The 17610-nt window shown below is 45.6% G+C and overlaps 1 protein-coding gene across 2 annotated transcripts in view; it reads left to right on the forward strand.

Moving 5' to 3' along the window:
• The window catches only part of ASB18 (ankyrin repeat and SOCS box containing 18), a 159409-nt gene extending 150242 nt beyond the window's left edge, over positions 1–9167 (forward strand). For both annotated transcript variants that reach the window (XM_030210246.1, XM_030210245.1), the window contains exon 5: positions 8382–9167. In XM_030210246.1, coding sequence (XP_030066106.1) covers positions 8382–8567 — 186 coding nt within the window. In that variant the 3' untranslated portion in view covers positions 8568–9167. The remainder of the gene's footprint in view (positions 1–8381) is intronic.
• The last annotated feature ends 8443 nt before the right edge of the window (positions 9168–17610 follow it).

Below are 17610 nucleotides of genomic sequence, written 5' to 3' on the forward strand. Positions count from 1 at the left end.
GTGACAGAGAGAGAGTGAGACTGGGTGCGAGTGTGTCTGTGAGAGAGAGAGCGTGTGTGTGAGAATGAGAGTGTGTGCCATGGGGCCCCCCTCCCTCCCTCCCTCCTCCCTTCCTCCAAGTTCCAAGGTCCCCCCTCCCTCCCTCCGAGTTCCAGGGTCATCCCCCTCCCTCCCTCCCTCCCTCCAAGTTCCAGGGTCGTCTCCCCCCTCCCTACCTCCCTCCGAGTTCCATGGTCGTCCTCCTCCTCCCTCCATGCTCCAGGGTCATCCCTTCCCTCCCTCTCTCCGAGTTCCAGGGTCATCCCCTCCCTCTCTCTGAGTTCCAGGGTCTTCCCCTCCATCTCTCCAAGTTCCAGGGTCTTCCCCCTCCCTTCGAGTTCCAGGGTCATCCCCTCCCTCCCTCTGAGTTCCAGGCAGGGCCGTGCTAACCCGGTAAGCGGGGTAAGCACGGCAGGGGGGCGCCTCGCCTTCAAGGGCGCCACCGCCGCCGGCTGAGTCACTGTTCTAAAATTTAAAAATATAAACCTCTCTCGCGTTGGCGCCTATATGCGCATGCACTGCTGGCTCTGGCTGCTGCCTTCCCGTGCGCAGCGCTCGTTCGTCTGTTTAGGCTTAGCACCACCCCAGCTCTTCCACGCATGGTGTGACGCCACGCCTGGAGCCTCACAGGCAGTCCAACTCTGAAGGACCTGGACGATGTTGCCGCTGCCACCACGTTGGAGTGCTGAGAGGAGAGCCGGCGCCACTGCTTGGATGATCCGCTGCTGCCCGCTCCCACAGTGCTCCGCATTCATTTTGTTTTTTGCTGAGAGTCAGACTGTGGTGGACATCATTGGTAAGGTTTCACCTTGACTTGTTGTTAATGTGCTTTTTTTTTCCCTCTCTTCTCTCCCTTGCTGTGTAAATAAGGCTGCTTTGTGCAAAGGAGCAGAGGAATTCAGAGGCTTATGCTACCTGTCCGTGATCAGGTTGTGGTTGAAGGCATTTGTGAGATTTATTTTTTATTTTTTTATTTTCTGGAAGGATGTCTGATAGGTTCTGGCCAAAGCAAGCAGAAGCATCGTGGTGTTTTTTGTTTTTTTTTTGCAAACCTCAGAGTAGTTAAACGTGTAAAGATTCTTGCAAAGAAAATGAGTTGGACGTGATCTCCTGTTTCATGCTAAAGTATTAACAAAGGATGTTTTAAAAGTGATTTGCTGGAGCATTCTAGTAGGAAAACTGAGTTGGGCTATAAATATTTAATGTGGAAATTGTTAATTATATGATTTACTCATTCAAGTGGATGATGTGCGTATAAAGTGATGAAGCCAAGAGGAAGGGCAACAGCATTTTAATAATTAATTATAGTCCATCATTCCTGTGTGAATATATATATATATATATGCATATTAGGTACACCAATTTTGCTTAATGTGTGCATTGCGTCATGTAATGAAATTGAAAAAAAAGCCATTGTAGAATTAATAATAATAATCGAGACTAATAAGCCCTCCTCTAGGCTTTGTAACTTTTTGTTCCATCTTGTCATATGTCAAAGAATCTTCCATAATGTTCTATCAGATATTCCTAATGTGAAATGAGTTGTGTTCATGTTTTCTGCATTCCTCTTTGGTGACTGACTGGGAACTTGTCTCATTGGCTGAATAGGGGACCACAAACTCCCCCCCCCCCCCCCCCTGAAAGCTGTGGGCAATGCTGGAGTTTCTCCCTTTTTTGGGGGTGAAGGATCCTGGAAGGGAGTGTACATGGAGCCCCTGGGCTCTGCCTCTCTGCTAATGAGAGGTGAGAGGAGCGGCTGCAGAGCCAATGACTGATGACTGCCTGCGGTGCCAATCCTGCTTCTTAAAATCAGCTGTTTTTGTTTTTGTACCGGCCGCTACTGCTCAACAGGAGAAGCAGCAGTGGCCGGCAATGGGAGCTGGCACCGTGTGTTTCCTTAGCAGGTCTGTCTGTTGGGTGGGCGGACCTGGAGGGAAGGTGGCTGGGCGCCCTTGAAGGTGGCTGGGCGGAAGGGGGGGTGGAGGTATGAGCGGTGGCGTCGGGGGGGTGGAAAGGGTGAACAGCAGCAACGGCGGCATCCTCGGGGGGGAGGGGGGATGACCAGGGGGGGTGCCAACTGATAGTCTGCAGGGGGGCGCCAGAGACCCTAGGCACGGCCCTGGTTCTAGGGTCGTCCCCTCCCGCTGAGTTCCAGGGGACCGAGTTTCAGGTTCCCCCTCCCTCCCTCCCTCCCTCCGAGTTTCAGGTTTGTAACTCCCCCTCCCTCCCCCCGAGTTTCGGGGTCTCCCTCCCTCTCTCCAAGTTTCAGGGTCACCCTCCCTCCCTCCCAGTTCCAGGATCCCCCCTCCCTCCCAGTTCCAGGTCATCGTCCCTCCCTTCCTCCCTCCTTTCCAGTTCCAGCACCCCTCTCCTTCTGAATTTTAGAAGTCATCTTCACTTACAAGTCAGGGTTACAGCGGCCGTCAGCAGCGGTAAAAGGCGTGCAGGCTCGGCCCTTCTCTCTCTCTCAGCTCTGGTCCCGACCTCATTTCCTGTTTCTGCAAGGGCGGAACCAGAGCTGAGAGAGAGAAGGGTCAAGCCTGCATGCCTTTTACCGTTGCTGCCGGCCGCCATAAACCCGACTTCGTAAGTGAAGATGACTTTTAAAATTTGCAGGTAGGGGGCCTGGAACTGGAAGGGAGGAAGGGAGGGACGACAACACCCTCATGCGCATGACGTCGCATTCCGTTGCCTGGCAACTCTACAGCGTTCCCTTCCAGTGACTGGTCTTTGCTGTTTGTGACGAACACGGAAGTACATGATGTCAATTCGGGAGATGGATACAGCAGGAGCACAAATGCTTCAAGGCTTCACTTTCATGGAGTCAGCTTCAGAACGTTGGAGGTGCTTTTTATTATATAGGATTCTAAAGAAAATGAAAAAATACAGACCACATTAGGGGAATTCCAAGAATATAAAATGCAGAAAATACTTTTAAGAATAGATAGAAATACTTTCTAAGAAATTAAAGCACTGACTATTAACCCAACCCAAAAAACACTATGGGCCCTGTTTACTAAGGTGCGCTAGCGTTTTTAGCATGCACTAAAAATTAGCATGTGCTAATGCTAGAGACACCCCCATAGGAATATATGAGTGTCTCTAGAATTAGCGTGCACTAATTTTTAGCATGTGCTAAAAATGCTAATGTGCCTACAGCGCAGCTTATTAAACAGGGCCCTATAATTTTCCGTAAGTTCACAAATTCACAGTGATCACTCCTACACCTGATTTCTTGCTCTGAATAAAGGTTCACAATTGTTGCTATAAGCTATCTGAGGGATTCTTTTACCAAGCTGCGGGAAAAAAGTGCCCTGAGCTAGTGGCGAAGGCCATTTGTTTCGTGCGCCAGGGCCCTTTTTACCGCAGTGGGTAAAAGTCCCCAGACAAACATGGCCATGCAATAAGAGAACTCTTACCATGTGGCCATGGGGCGGGGAGCCCTTACCGCCACCCATTGAGGTGGCAATAAGGGTTCCTGCAGTAACCTGGCAGTAATTGATAATGGGCCAATATTATGTGTGCTGGATTAATGTTCCTGTCCAATAGGCCTGTTGAACAGATCCTGCCCTGAGGCACCAGAACAGATAGAGACTAATATATGCAAGGAAAGTCACTGCCTGGTTTTCTATGACAGTGTTTCTCTTCTTAAGTACCCCCCTAACCAGTCTGGTTGCAGGGTAACCACTACTACAATGCTTTCAAATCTATCTAATGCATATTCGTTATTGATATTCTGAAAACCTGACTAGGTGGTACAGCTTCTGAAACCAATTTGACTTTAAGGATATTTATTCAGCTGCTTACACTTCTACCAAAATTCAAAGTGTGTTATAGTATACAACATGAAATATTCATTATATATATATATATATATATAAACACATTCAGTATTCAGCCTTGGCAGTCATAGGCGGTCGGTGGCCCAACTGTTTGGGGAGGCTAAAGGGGGTGGAGTTAGGGGCGGGGCCAGGGGCGGTGCTTACCTCCATAATTGTCTGACAACACACAGAAAAAAAAAATAAGTAAAAATAAAATAGTCACAATTAATACCTTTTATTAAATTTAGATATTAGATTGTAAGCTCTATTGAGCAGGAACTGTCTCTTTGTGTCAGGTGTTCAGCGCTGCGTGCGTCTGGTAGCGCTATACAAATGTTAATAATATTAGATAAGTATCATTTGTCAAAGAATAAAGTGGTTGCTCAAAGCATAAGCTAACCAATCGCTCAACTGCAAAACACTATGCACAACTTTGTGCAAAAACACACTCAGAACCTTACTGTACCATAAATATTACACTGGACAGAATACACCAATATACCACCCATACGGAAAAAGCAGACCATCAACAATATGAAACAAAGGATCATAATATCACAATTCTAATGTAGAGCCACAAAACACCCTTTTAGGGTGGATAGTGTTCACAATGAGCTCCTTTTATTAACAACCATATGTAGATCCTTCAAGAGGTAGTGTGTCATGATTTAGGCTCTACACCCTTTCAGATGTTTTGGTGCCAGCTCAGTAAGGCCAACACACAATCTCTCCACTGCAAAACACTATGCACAAACATGCAAAAACACACTCATAACCTTAGCAAACCACAACAGCACCAATTACAAGGACAGGTCAAGCTACAACCTTATGTGTGGAAAGGCAGCACTATAATTACACCTGGCTCTAAAACACCAGTACACAACCTAGTGAAAAAAATAAAAAGGGCTGCAAATACTACAAATACTACACGCTAACAGAATACTGCACCTTGATCACACATGAAAAACACATGACACAACAGATATGAAGGCAAAATACTGAACTGGAAAGTTACCTCAAGAAGTCAGACTCAGCATGCAGCAATACTAGAAAAATTTAAACTTGCATGCAAAATATCACAGATGCACATTTCCAAAAGCTGACCTATTTCAATTAATAAATTCTGAATAAAAAAGTTTTCTACCTTTGCTGTCTGAGTATTTAGTTTTTCTGTTAGCTTTGGTCCCAGTTTCTTCTGTTGTGTACAGCAATTCTCTTCTCCCATGCCCTCACCTCCTCTTCAGGGATCTGTTCTCTTCCCCTTCTCTCCAGCGATCTCTCCCCTCCCCTCCATCCATCCACCCATGGCCAGAAATTCGCCTCTCCCCTCCCCTCCCCTCCAGCGATCTGTTCTCTCCCCCTGCCTTCCCCTTCTCTCCATGTCTTGTCCAGCGATGATCTGTTCCCCTCCCCTCCCAGCGATTCTCCCTGCCCTCGCGGAAACAGGAAATGCATCATCGCGAAGGCGGGCGGGACACTGTGTGAAGAGCGAAGCGAAAAGAAAAGCTGAAGCCGAAGGCGATCCTGCAGACAGTGCCTTTTTCTTCACGTTGCTGCCAGGGAGAGTAAAACGGTTATACACGGGGGGGGGGGGGGGGGCAAGGAAGGCTGCCGGTCGGGGAGAGCAGGAAGGAAGGACGGTGGGAGAGCTCCCTGGCTGCTGCGCAAGCCCTGCGTTTGTGAGGGCAGCAGCCAGGGGAAGGTCAAGATTGGGCTGGGGAGGCTCAGCCTTCCCAAGCCTCTTATACGGGGCGCCAATGTTGGCAGTCAGTTTTTTAAATGCCACCCACCATAGCTAACAAAAAACATTGAGACATTCAGCACCAGTAGCCATATAGTGGCCAGTGCTAAATATCTGGATAGGGTGGTCAGTGCTGCTCTCTGGATAGCAGTGCTATTTAGTGTCGCTATCCAGATAGTTACCTGGATACTGCCACTGAATACCACTTCTATCTGAATATCTGGCTTCTCTGCCCATCAGGGGCGTAGCCAGACTTCGCCGTTAGGGGGGTCCAGAGCCGAGGTGAGGGGGCACATTTTAGCCCCCCCCCCGGCGCTGCCGCCGCCATTGCCAACACCCCCCCCCCCCCCGCCGCCACCAGCACCACCTCCAACAACTTTGACCCCCCCCGATGACCCTCTCAACCCCCCCCCCGCCTGCCGTCACCTACATTGGCTGGTGGGGAACCCCAACCCCCGCCAGCCAACGTCTTCTTCCTTCGTTTGGTTTCCGAGTCTGATGTCCTGCACGTACAACATGCAGGACGTCAGACTCACAGAAACAGAACGAAGCCCTGCAGATCGCAAGGCTTCGTTCTGTTTCTGTGAGTCTGACGTCCTGCATGTTGTGTACGTGCAGGACGTCAGACTCAGAAACCAAACGAAGGAAGAAGACTTCGGCTGGCGGGGGTTAGGGGTCCCCCGCCAGCAAAGATAGCAGACGGCAACAGCAGGATGACGACAGGTTGGTGGCAGCAGGGGGGTCCAGGGCCAAATCTACGGGGGCCCAGGCCCCCGTGGCCCCATAGCAGCTACGCCACTGCTGCCCAAACACCACCTCAGCATTATACACATAGTGCTGAGGTGGTCTGTAAGGATATTCAATGGCACACTCCAGATAGTGCCTCTAAATATTGATCCAGTTACTGCTATCTGGAGAAGTGCTGCTAAATGTTGACCCACCAATATCCACAGTTGGAGACTCAATCCCCCTGATATTCAGCCGGCAAATATCAGCGTTTGTTTTAAATGTTTACCATCGCCAACTAAATTAGCCCCCAATATTCAGTGTTGGACCATCTGAGTGGGTTGAGGCCCAGCCAATATTAAGCTGGGGCCCGTGCAGTCCTGGCTGAATATTGGGCCAGGACCTGCATAAGCTTTTTTTTTAATTTGAGCCCTTCTGAGCACCTGACGCATCCCCTCGTCCCTCCAGCCTGAAGCCACCAGCTACTCCCATCTCCCCCGCCCCGAAACACCCCCTCTAAATCCATCAGTAGTTCAAGTAGGCCTCCCCTAGTCCTACCTTGATCACTGGTGGTCCAGTAGTGGTCATTGGGGACAGGAACACAGCCCCCTTGCTCCTACACTTTGTAGCACCTTCCCAAATGGCTGCTACAAGCTCTTGCGGCAGGTAATGGTACCACATGAACCACCAGGCTCCTGCATGTTACCGCGCACCAACCCTTTCATAAAAGGGCCCCTATATTAGCACTCTTCCCATCCCACCAATCAGAAGAAATTCCGGCCAATATTCAATGCTATTTAACCGGCCAGTAACAGTTCCTGGTCAATTAAATAGCACTTAACCAGCTATCCGCAAATATTCAGCAGGGGATAGCTGCCTATCTCCCATTGAATACTTGTGGTCAGTGCACAGCGGCTAACCGGTTAAGCCCACCTTTTTGATGCTGCCTTTAACTCCTAACCTTTACTCACTTTTAAAGTACCTGTATTTTATCATTCCCACCTTAATAATTCCCTTATCTCTTATTTGTCCTGTTTGTCTGTCCTAATTAGATTGTAAACTCTCTCGAGCAGGGATTGTCTCTTCATCTTCAAGTGTACAGCGCTGCGAACGTCTTGTAGTGCTATAGAAATGATAAGTAGTAGTAGTAGTGATGTACCGCAAGCTGCTGCAAGATGTTGCATCAGCAATTTTGCAAAGGTACCATAGGGGCAGGAGCAAGGGGGCTCTACTCCTGCCCCCAATGACCACTACTTGACCACCAGGGATCAAGGTAGGCTACCTGAACTACTGGAAGTGACTTGTGGCCACAGGCTGGGGGAAGGGGGATGTGTTCGGAGCTCAGGAAGGTTCAAATTTTTAAAAAAAGTTTATGTGGGCCTCAGCTGAATATTGTTGGCACCTGCATAAGCCCCAGCTCCTCCCCAACACTGACCTCTGGCCTGAAATATGACTGGCCCACTTTTCTTGTGCTAGTTCGAAGTGATATTAAGTACATAAGTACATATAAGTAATGCCATACTGGGAAAAGACCAAGGGTCCATCGAGCCCAGCATCTTGTCCACGACAGCGGCCAATCCAGGCCAAGGGCACCTGGCAAGCTTCCCAAACGTACAAACATTCTATACATGTTATTCCTGGGATTTTGGATTTTTCCAAGTCCGTTTAGTAGCGGTTTATGGACTTGTCCTTTAGGATATTCAGCAGCATTGCCTGGCTTAGTGCTGCTGAATAACGGCGGTTAGGCAGCAACAGGCGATTTAAGCAGGCCAGAGCATCTCTAGCCCACTTAAATTACTCTAAATATATATGCAAATTGATCTCATGCAAATTCATTATGTACACTCTGAAAATGAAGCAGGCTATGGGGTCTCTAGGACAAGTTTGGGGAAACCTGAGCAAGGGGTTCTCCAAAGCCAGCATAAGAAAAGGAAGCTCCAAGGAAGCTCGTTTTCATTCTATGTAGTTACTGAGTAAAGGGTGAGAAATATCCAAACTTTTCCAAATAATTTACATTGTGCTTTCTCTTTCTCATTTTCTTTTTGTTTTTACAGATGCACCTCCCTTTTTATGAATCTCTCTTCGCACTGTCCTGCTCCACGCGCTGTCTGCAACATATGTGTCGCTGTGCCATCCGGAAACAGTTTGCCAACCAATGTCATCACCTTATCCCCTTACTGCCCATTCCGAAATCCCTCCAAAAGTACTTGTTGTTAGAACCTGAGGGGCTGATATTTTGAGCAGCTAATCTAATCTAGACAATTTCAACCTTCATCTCATTACAGGCAATCTTTCCTATACAGTTCTCTTCTCTAATAGCTAAAAGACATCATCAGGAGATCAAATAAGACACTCTATAATGTGTCTCTTATGGTGCTGGCCAGTGAGAAAGCACATCATAAAGTAGTTGTTCAATGCATCGGATGTTACAAATTAACAAACAGCTGAACATACATTACAAAAAGAAACTGTTCCTAGTTTAGAACATAACACCACCATTTATTTTTTGGTAATGAAAGACACATTCAGGCCAATATTGAAAAGTACTTACGCATTCAACACCAGTAGTGACCACAGAAATGTTTTTTTGTTTTTAAAAAAATTAGGGAAGCAGAATGTATAATTCTGGATATAAACATTTTTATGAAGGTAATTTTATAACAGGAAGCCTAGCTATCTTTATAAAAATACTAGCATATGTAGCAAAGAACATGCCTTAAATGTAGGTGCAATCGCTTACCAACTGCTTGAGAGCTAGTGGAAATGAAAGTGTATACTCCACACATACTCATGTAGCTTATGGTATTTCACATTCTCCCCAGGATTCTATATATTGCACCAAGATTTCTGCATATTCCATAACAATGCGCATAAGTTCATTAACAAGCTAATCAGCACTGATAAATGGATGTTTACAACCAATTATCAGCATTAATTCGCATTAATTAGAATTTACGCTCACTACTTGCTAAGCATATTCTGTAACATGGTGCACATAAATTCTAAGTCACATAATTGAAAAGGGGGCATGGTCATGGGTGTGGAATGGGCGGGTCATGGACTTTCTAAAATCTATGTGTGTTGTTATAGAATACAACCTCTCCGCACCTAATTTAGTCATCGGGATTTATACCAGGTTTTACTTGGCATAATCGGCTGTGACTAAATTTAGTTGCATGGACCAGTGCTCAGCATGTTCTATAAACTGCACAGGAATTTAGGCTTATTCTATAAATACACCTAAATTAAGGCATGCTTTATAGAGTATGCTTAAGCGAATTGTATTTTGGCGCTGAATTTTTAGGCTTGATATACAGACTCTAGCCCATACTTTCCCTAAATTCAACCCACAGGAAAAGTGCTTGCCCATCGTGTCATGGTGTGTAATTTTATACTGTCTGTATTTTATAAGAGGTCATTTACATGCATATGTGGCCACATACATGCAGGAATGAATTTATAAAATTACCCCCTTACGTCCAGAATTATATGATAGAAAAGGAGGCAGGATTTGGGGCATTCTAGGGGTTGTACAATTTACATGTCTAACTTAAAGGGGATCTTTTACTAAAGCTTAGCTCAAGTTATCTGCAACAGGGCCCATTTTAATCCTATGGGCTCTGCTGCAGATAACTCGAGCTAAGCTTTAGTAAAAGACCCCCTTATTTGTCAAAGCAGTGATATTAGAAAAGAAACAGATGGTCAAGCAGGCCACACAAATGCTGTGTATAACTTAAAACGTCTACACTGAAATTTGGACATATATTATATATGGATATTCAGTGGTGCTACCTAAACAGATAGCATCACTGAATATATGTCGAAACTAAGGAGTCCTTTTACCAAGCTGAGGTAAAAGGGGCCCTGCAGTAGCAGCGGCAGCCATTTTTGCCACGTGCCAGGGCCCTTTTTACTGCAGCAGGTCAAAAGCCCCCAAAAAACAAATAGCCATGCGGTAAGCTTGCACTTACCTTGTGGCCATGCAGAGTGGGGGGGAGAACTTACTGCCACCCACTGAGGTAACAGTAAGGGCTCCCATGCTACCCTGATGGTAACCCCCTGTGGTATATATATATATTTTTAATGCAGCAGCGCCGGAAATGGTGTGTGATGGAGACAGAACTACCGCCGGTAGCCGCATTGGGCCGGCGGTAGTTCAGGGTTGCCATGCAGCAACCCTTTAGTAAGAGGACCTCTAAGACTTTTCAAATTATACATTCTTGATACAGCTGAATATTGACCTCTATTCTTCTAGCTAGGCCACACAAAAAAGCAGGTATAAGTCAAAGTACTTTGGACATTCCAACATACCTATATATTCAGCAACACTGCCTAAACTGATAGCACTACTAAAATTATGTATAATTTAATACTATCTACATTAAACATTTCAAATTATACACTGCCCATCTTACCAAATATTGGTTTCTGTGTATTTGTAAACTGTTCAATAACTATTCTCCTTGAAAAGTATGTTCCTTTGGGGGGGAGGGTTTGAAGGCTTCAGGAGTATTGGGTGTCTGAAGGCTTGAGGTATGGTTGAAAGCTAAAGAGTTTAAATATTGGCTTTTACAAGTTTGAGGTGCTTGACTATTAGTGTAATGAAGGTACAACAAAATTACCCCCTGCTTACTAAGCCACGCTAGTGGCTGCGGTACACTAATGGTGGCACAGCCCATGCACTTTGAATGGGTTGTGTCGGCATTGCCACACAGCTTAGTAAACAGGGAGGTTAGTTAAATATGTATTGATGTTCAACATTATTTTAATGATGTTTTTAAAAACTGATGCAGTATAATAACATAAGATATATGTTTTATTTTTCTTTTTGCAGATGTATTATTATGAAATACAATAAATTGTTGTACTTAAAAAAATTGTTGCAGTCCATTCAGCAGTTTACTTACTGCAAAAGTTCAGACATCACCCTTATGCTCACTTTACAAAGAACTGCTAAAGACAGCTAGTCATAAATGTATTAGATTTGTTCAATAAAAAGTTATTAGCTATGACTTCTTTGCTCATCTTTATATTTAGGTATATGAGGGAGTAATGTAATATTTTTTACTTATTTTGTTTTATTTAATAGTATTTATTTTCCATTCTATCTTGCAAAATCTATGTGGATTACAAAATACATGCATAATCCATTGCATACATATTAAGGGCCCTGTTTACTCAACTGCACTGTAGGTAAGTATGTGCTAACGCTAGAGACACCTATATATTCCCATGAATGTCTCTAGCATTAGCATGCACTAATTTTTACTGCGCGCTAAAAATGCTAGCACACCTTAATAAAGAGGACCCTAAAAGTCAACTACAACAGTAAACAAAACAGTTACTTAAAATAATATCAACAAACATCTCAGATCTATTGCAAAAATCCATCATATAATGCAATCCACTTCTCTAAAAACAAGTGGGGAAAGCATGCAGAGCATGGCTGAATATGGGGGAGGGGGAAAAAGGGGAAAAAAAGTTATGCAGGTGCTGGCCAATATTCATGCCAAACTAGGACAGCTTTTGAGCTGTCTTAAATTTGCCCATTTAGCTATGTGGGTGCTGGCACTGCACCCATATAATTGTCAGCTTCTCCCCAATGCTGTCCCTATACAGCCCCTGACCAGTCCTTTTATTATAGCCAGCTAGAGCAAATATTCAGCTGCAAATAAGGTATCATGGCAAATAGATTGATGCAAAGAATGCTCAACCATAGCTGGATGAGAATGATGAAAACTTTAGAAAAAGAACTAGTAGGATCTGAAAATCCCACAATTTGGAATAAATTGAAACACTTGCTAAAGCCTCACATAGCTGCCAGTATTGACCAATTGCTTCTTGAAGCAGACAAAATAAATTCCAGAACTAAACTTCCAGAAATAGGGCTCTCAATCATCCACTTCCAAGACCTACTATACAACTGTCAATTATGAAGGGATAAAGCGGAAAATAACAAACACTGAATTAAAACTGGATGACTTTCCAAATCTGAAATGGCATCTTTGTCAGAAGTTTACATCTGGAACAAGTAATCAAAAATGGAACAAAAAAATGAGACAATGCATCTGCAAAATTTTTATTAATGCCAGAAATATATTGAGCAGTTAACATCGTATTTAAATGCAAGCAGCATAAAATAAGCTTTCATAATACTTCAACTTTCAATGAGCCGCACTTCCACGTCAAATTTTGGCACAAAAAACATTCTAATAGATGCAAGGAGGCAAAATGGGACAAAAGAGGCAGATCCATGATATAGATTAAGATGGTGCTAGACCTAGGGGGAGGGGGTTAAGGGAGGATGGGAGGTTGGGGGTTTGGGTAGATTGGGGGGTAGGGAATAGGAGAATAATATAAATTTCAAAAAAGATTGAAGTTTTGGTTTGTTTATTTTGCATAGTCAAATAGGTGCACTTGTGAGTTATGATGTGCTTTGAAGTGTATTGTGTAATACATTTTTTTATTTTTTTGTTACCCTGTGCTTTCCCACTCATGGCAGGCTCAATGTGGCTTACATATTGTATACAGGTACTTATTTGTACCTGGGGCAATGGAGGGTTAAGTGACTTGCCCAGTGTCACAAGGAGCTGTCCATGCCTGAAGTGGGAATTGAACTCAGTTCCTGAGCTCCCCAGGACCAAAGTCCACCACCCTAACCACTAGGCCACTCCTCCACTCATGGTGTTCTATGTACCTGAATTGTTGTATTATTTGACAATAAAGACTTCATGCAAATAAAAAAAAGGCAGATCCACATGAAAACATACTTTTACACCCATTTATAGAATAACACCTAAGGGGCCCTTTTACTAAGCCGTGTAGGCAACCTATGTGCGCCCAACACGTACCAAATTGGAGTTACCTCCTGGTTACCACGTGGCCCTTGTGGTAATTTCAATTTTGGTACGCATCTGAAAAATATTTATTTTCTGATGTGCGGCAGCTACACGTGTCAAGTGGCATTTGACATGCGTAGACCATTACCATCCATTTTGGGCCTGAGACCTTACCGCTAGCAATTGACCTAGCGGTAAGGTCTCAGACCCAAAATTGATGCGCGGCAATTTTCATTTTACCGCATGTCCATTTTCAGCAAAAATTTTAGAAAGGCATTTTTATAGGTGCGCTGAAAAATAATTCTGCACACACCCAAAACACGTGTCTACACTACTGCAGGCCATTTTTCAACACATCTTAGTAAAAGGACCCCTAAGTGTTTCTGTGCTGATTTGCAAAGGGAATGTGGCCATAGGAGGGGCATGAGTGGGCCAGGGGTGTTTCCTTAAAATGCACACAGTGTCATAGAATTCGGGAGATCCACGCTCAACTTGTGCACCAGGATTTACATCTGGTTCCAGTTGGTGTACTCCTCGTGCCCAATGTTGAGTGATAATCCTGGCGCTACACACTACACACTCTCTGTTTTGATTATGCTAATGCATCGTTATTAGGACTCCAAAGAACCCAGACAAAAAACACTGCAAATAGCACAGAACTCAGTGGCCAGGTTATTGACAGGGACCACTTGTTTAGAACATATTACTCCTGTTTTAAAGAGTCTGCACTGGTTGCCTATTGCGCAAAGGGTCCAATTTTAAATTCTTTGTCTAATGTTCAATTCAAATCAGGTCTTATATACCACTAATATCCCCTGTTTAGGGTTCAGTGTGGTTTACAACTTAGGTGGACAATATGTAGATAGTGAGTACAGTCTTGTTTATAGGTAGGACATTACAATCTTTTGGTTAAATGTTATGTTGTGTGATACTATACATACTGAGAGTGGGTTGTTTCCATTTGATAGTCTTATAGGCCATTTGGGGAGTTAAAGGGTTTCTGTTTGTTATGTAGTAGTCTTTGGGAAGAGGCAGCTTTTTAGCTGTTTCCAGAAGCTGAGGTACTTGGATTCTAATCTAACCGCCAGAGGGACAGAGTTTCAGAGAGAGATACCTGATCAGTGCTTTTTTTTTGTAGAAAAAAAGGTGCCGGTGCTCATTATGGGCGGGATCACCACATATGGCTCCACCCCTATGATAGCCACACCCACATTAGCCACACCCCTTATACCAGCCATGGCGCATATAAACAGATATCATTGAAAATATTATACTAGTATAGGAGAAAAAAATAACGTGATTTGTTTTCATTATAAATAATTTCTGTAAGCTGTTACAGCTCCAGTATATCAGTGCAAAATAAGACAGCAGATGTAAATTCTCAAATTGGACATATTTCAAACACTTAAATAAAAATAAAATGATTTTTTCTACCTTTGTTGTCTGGTGACTTTGTTTTTCTATCCATATTGGTCCCAGTCTCTGATTCTGCTGCTCTCTATCTGTTCCCTTAACTCCATTTCCAAGGCTTCCTTTACAATTATTTCTTTACTTTCCTCCTTTCTTCTTCATTTCTTGCTATACATCCATAAGTAAAAGCTGGGTCCTCCTCCGTGGAATTGACTGGAGGAGGTATAACGTGGATCCAGCTTTTGCCTATTTTCTCCATCCATGTGCAGTTTTTCTCCTCTCTTCCCTTTCTCTCATCTCCATCCATGTGCATCTTCTTTTTTCTTTCCTCCTCTCCATCCATGTCAAGCACTTCTCCTCTCTCCTCCCCTCCATCCATGTCCAGCATTTCTCCTCTCTTCCCTCCCCTGTATCCATATAAAACAATAGTTCTCTCTCCCCTCTCCTCCATCCAAGTCCAGCATTTCTCCTGTCTCCCCGCCAACCCCTCCATCCATCCATGTCCAGCAATTCTCCTCTATCTCCTGATCTCTTCTCCATCCATGTCCAGCATGTCTCCTCTCTCCCCTTCCCTCCCCTCTCATCCATGTCCAGTGAATTTCTCTTCCCTGACCGCCCCTCTCGTCCATGTCCAGTATGTCTCCTCGTTCCCTGCCCTCCCCTCCCATCCATGTCCAGTGATTCTTTTCTGCCCCCTGTCATCTCCTGCCATCCATGTCCAGCGATTCTTCTCTGCCCCCTGTCCTCCCTTGCCATCCATGTCCAGTGATTCTCCTCTCCCCTGCCCTCCCCTCCCATCCATGTCCAGCAATTCTCTCTTCCCTGCCCTCCCCTCCCATCCATGTCCAGCAATTCGCCTCTCTCCCCTGCCCTCCCCTCCCATGTCCAGCGATTCTCCTCTGTCCCCTGTCCTCCCCTCCCATCCATGTCCAGCGATTCTCCTCTCTCCCCTTCCCTCCCCTCTCATCGATGTCCAATGATTCTCTTCTCTACCCTGCCCTCCCCTTCCATCCATGTCCAATGAATTTCTCTTCCCTGCCCTCCCCTCCCATCCATGTCCTGCAATTCTCGCTTCCCTGCCCTCCCCTCCCATGATGTCCAGTGATTCTCCTCTCTCCCCTGCCCTACCCTCCCATCGATGTCCAGCAATTCTCTCTTCCATGCCCTCCCCTCCCATCCATGTCCAGCGATTCTCCTCTCTCCCTCCATGTCCAGCAATTCTCTCATCCCTGCCCTCCCCTCCCATCCCATCGATGTCCAGCAATTCTCTCTCCCCTGCCCTCCCCTCCCATCCCATCGATGTCCAGCAATTCTCTCTCCCCTGCCCTCCCCTCCCATGATGTCCAGCGATTCTCCTCTCTCCCCTGCCCTCCCCTCCCATTGATGTCCAGTGATTCGCCTCTCTCTCCTGCCCTCCCCTCTCCCATGTCCAGCGATTCTTCTTCACCCAGCCCACCCTCCTTCTCCCAGCCCACCAGCGTTGGACTCAGCAACGCGAACAGTGCAGGCAGCGATTGAGGAGAGGCTGGCAGCATCAGAGCTTCCCTCTGCGAGTCCCACCTATGCGGAAACAGGAAGTTGAAACAACGTAGGCGGGACTCACAGAGGGAAGCTCCGACACTGCCAGCCTCTTTCAATCGCTGCCTGCACCGTTCGCGCTGCCGAGTCCGATGTAGTAGTAAGTAGGGGAGTGAGAGGAAGGGTATAGGACTCGCCGGGGTGAAAAAGGTGCCGGTACGCAAAGAAAAGCTATGAGAATGGTATGGGATTTGTGTTACAAGACGTATGAGGAGAGACTTGCTGACCTGAACATGTATACCCTGGAGGAAAGGAGAAACAGGGGTGATATGATACAGACGTTCAAATATTTGAAAGGTATTAATCCGCTAACGAACCTTTTCCGGAGATGGTTAGGCGGTAGAACTAGAGGACATGAAATGAGATTGAAGGGGGGCAGACTCAAGAAAAATGTCAGGAAGTATTTTTTCACGGACAGAGTGGTGGATGCTTGGAATGCCCTCCCGCGGGAGGTGGTGGAGATGAAAACGGTAACGGAATTCAAACATGCATGGGATAAACATAAAGGAATCCTTTTCGGAAGGAAGGGATCCTCAGGAGCTTAGCCGAGATTGGATGGCAGAGGCAGGGCTGGTGGTTGGGAGGCGGGGTTAGTGCTGGGCAGACTTATACGGTCTGTGCCCTGAAAATGACAGATACAAATCAAGGGACTGGTGGTTGGGAGGCGGGGCTAATGTTGGGCAGACTTATACGGTCTGTGCCCTGAAAATGACAGATACAAATCAAGGGGCTGGTGGTTGGGAGGCGGGGCTAGTGCTGGGCAGACTTATACGGTCTGTGCCCTGAAAAAGATAGATACAAATCAAGGTAAGGTATACACAAAAAGTAGCACATATGAGTTATCTTGTTGGGCAGACTGGATGGACCGTGCAGGTCTTTTTCTGCCGTCATCTACTATGTATATGTTACTATGTATGTTGTAAGTTTGTTTTGTTCTTTATATTATGAGTGTAACCTTGTAATCTGCTAAGAACTATGAATTAAGCAGAATATAAGTTTTGTAATAAAGGGCACCAGTCCTGGAATGCTAGTGTCATGTTCCCTACCTCAACGCAAGCAGCGTCCTCGGGCTGCGCGGGGTCCCATCGACATGCACACTTGACTGGCACTGCCTGAGCCATGTGTGAGTAGTCCTCTCTGGGTTTGTTCACAGAGCGGTGGTTGCAGGCTCCTTAATTGCTTTGCTTCCATGCACCTGTTTCTGCTCTCTCTCTCTCTCTCTCTCTCTCTCTCTCTCTCTCTGCCTGGCTTCCAGGCTCCTTGATTGCTTTGCTTCCACCAACCTGGGTCTGCTCTTCCTCTGCCTGGCTTCCCTTGCTTCTCTCCTATTGGTCTTCCAGTTCCTTCTTCCCCTGCTCTTCTCCTATGGCTGTGCCCCTTCTCCCTGCTGATGTCAGACGCCAGCACTTTATCAGCTGAGTTCTCCCTGGACTCCATGCTTCGGCTTCTACTTTGG

Source organism: Microcaecilia unicolor, chromosome 7, assembly GCF_901765095.1.
Source record: "Microcaecilia unicolor chromosome 7, aMicUni1.1, whole genome shotgun sequence".
Classification (NCBI taxonomy): domain Eukaryota; kingdom Metazoa; phylum Chordata; class Amphibia; order Gymnophiona; family Siphonopidae; genus Microcaecilia; species Microcaecilia unicolor.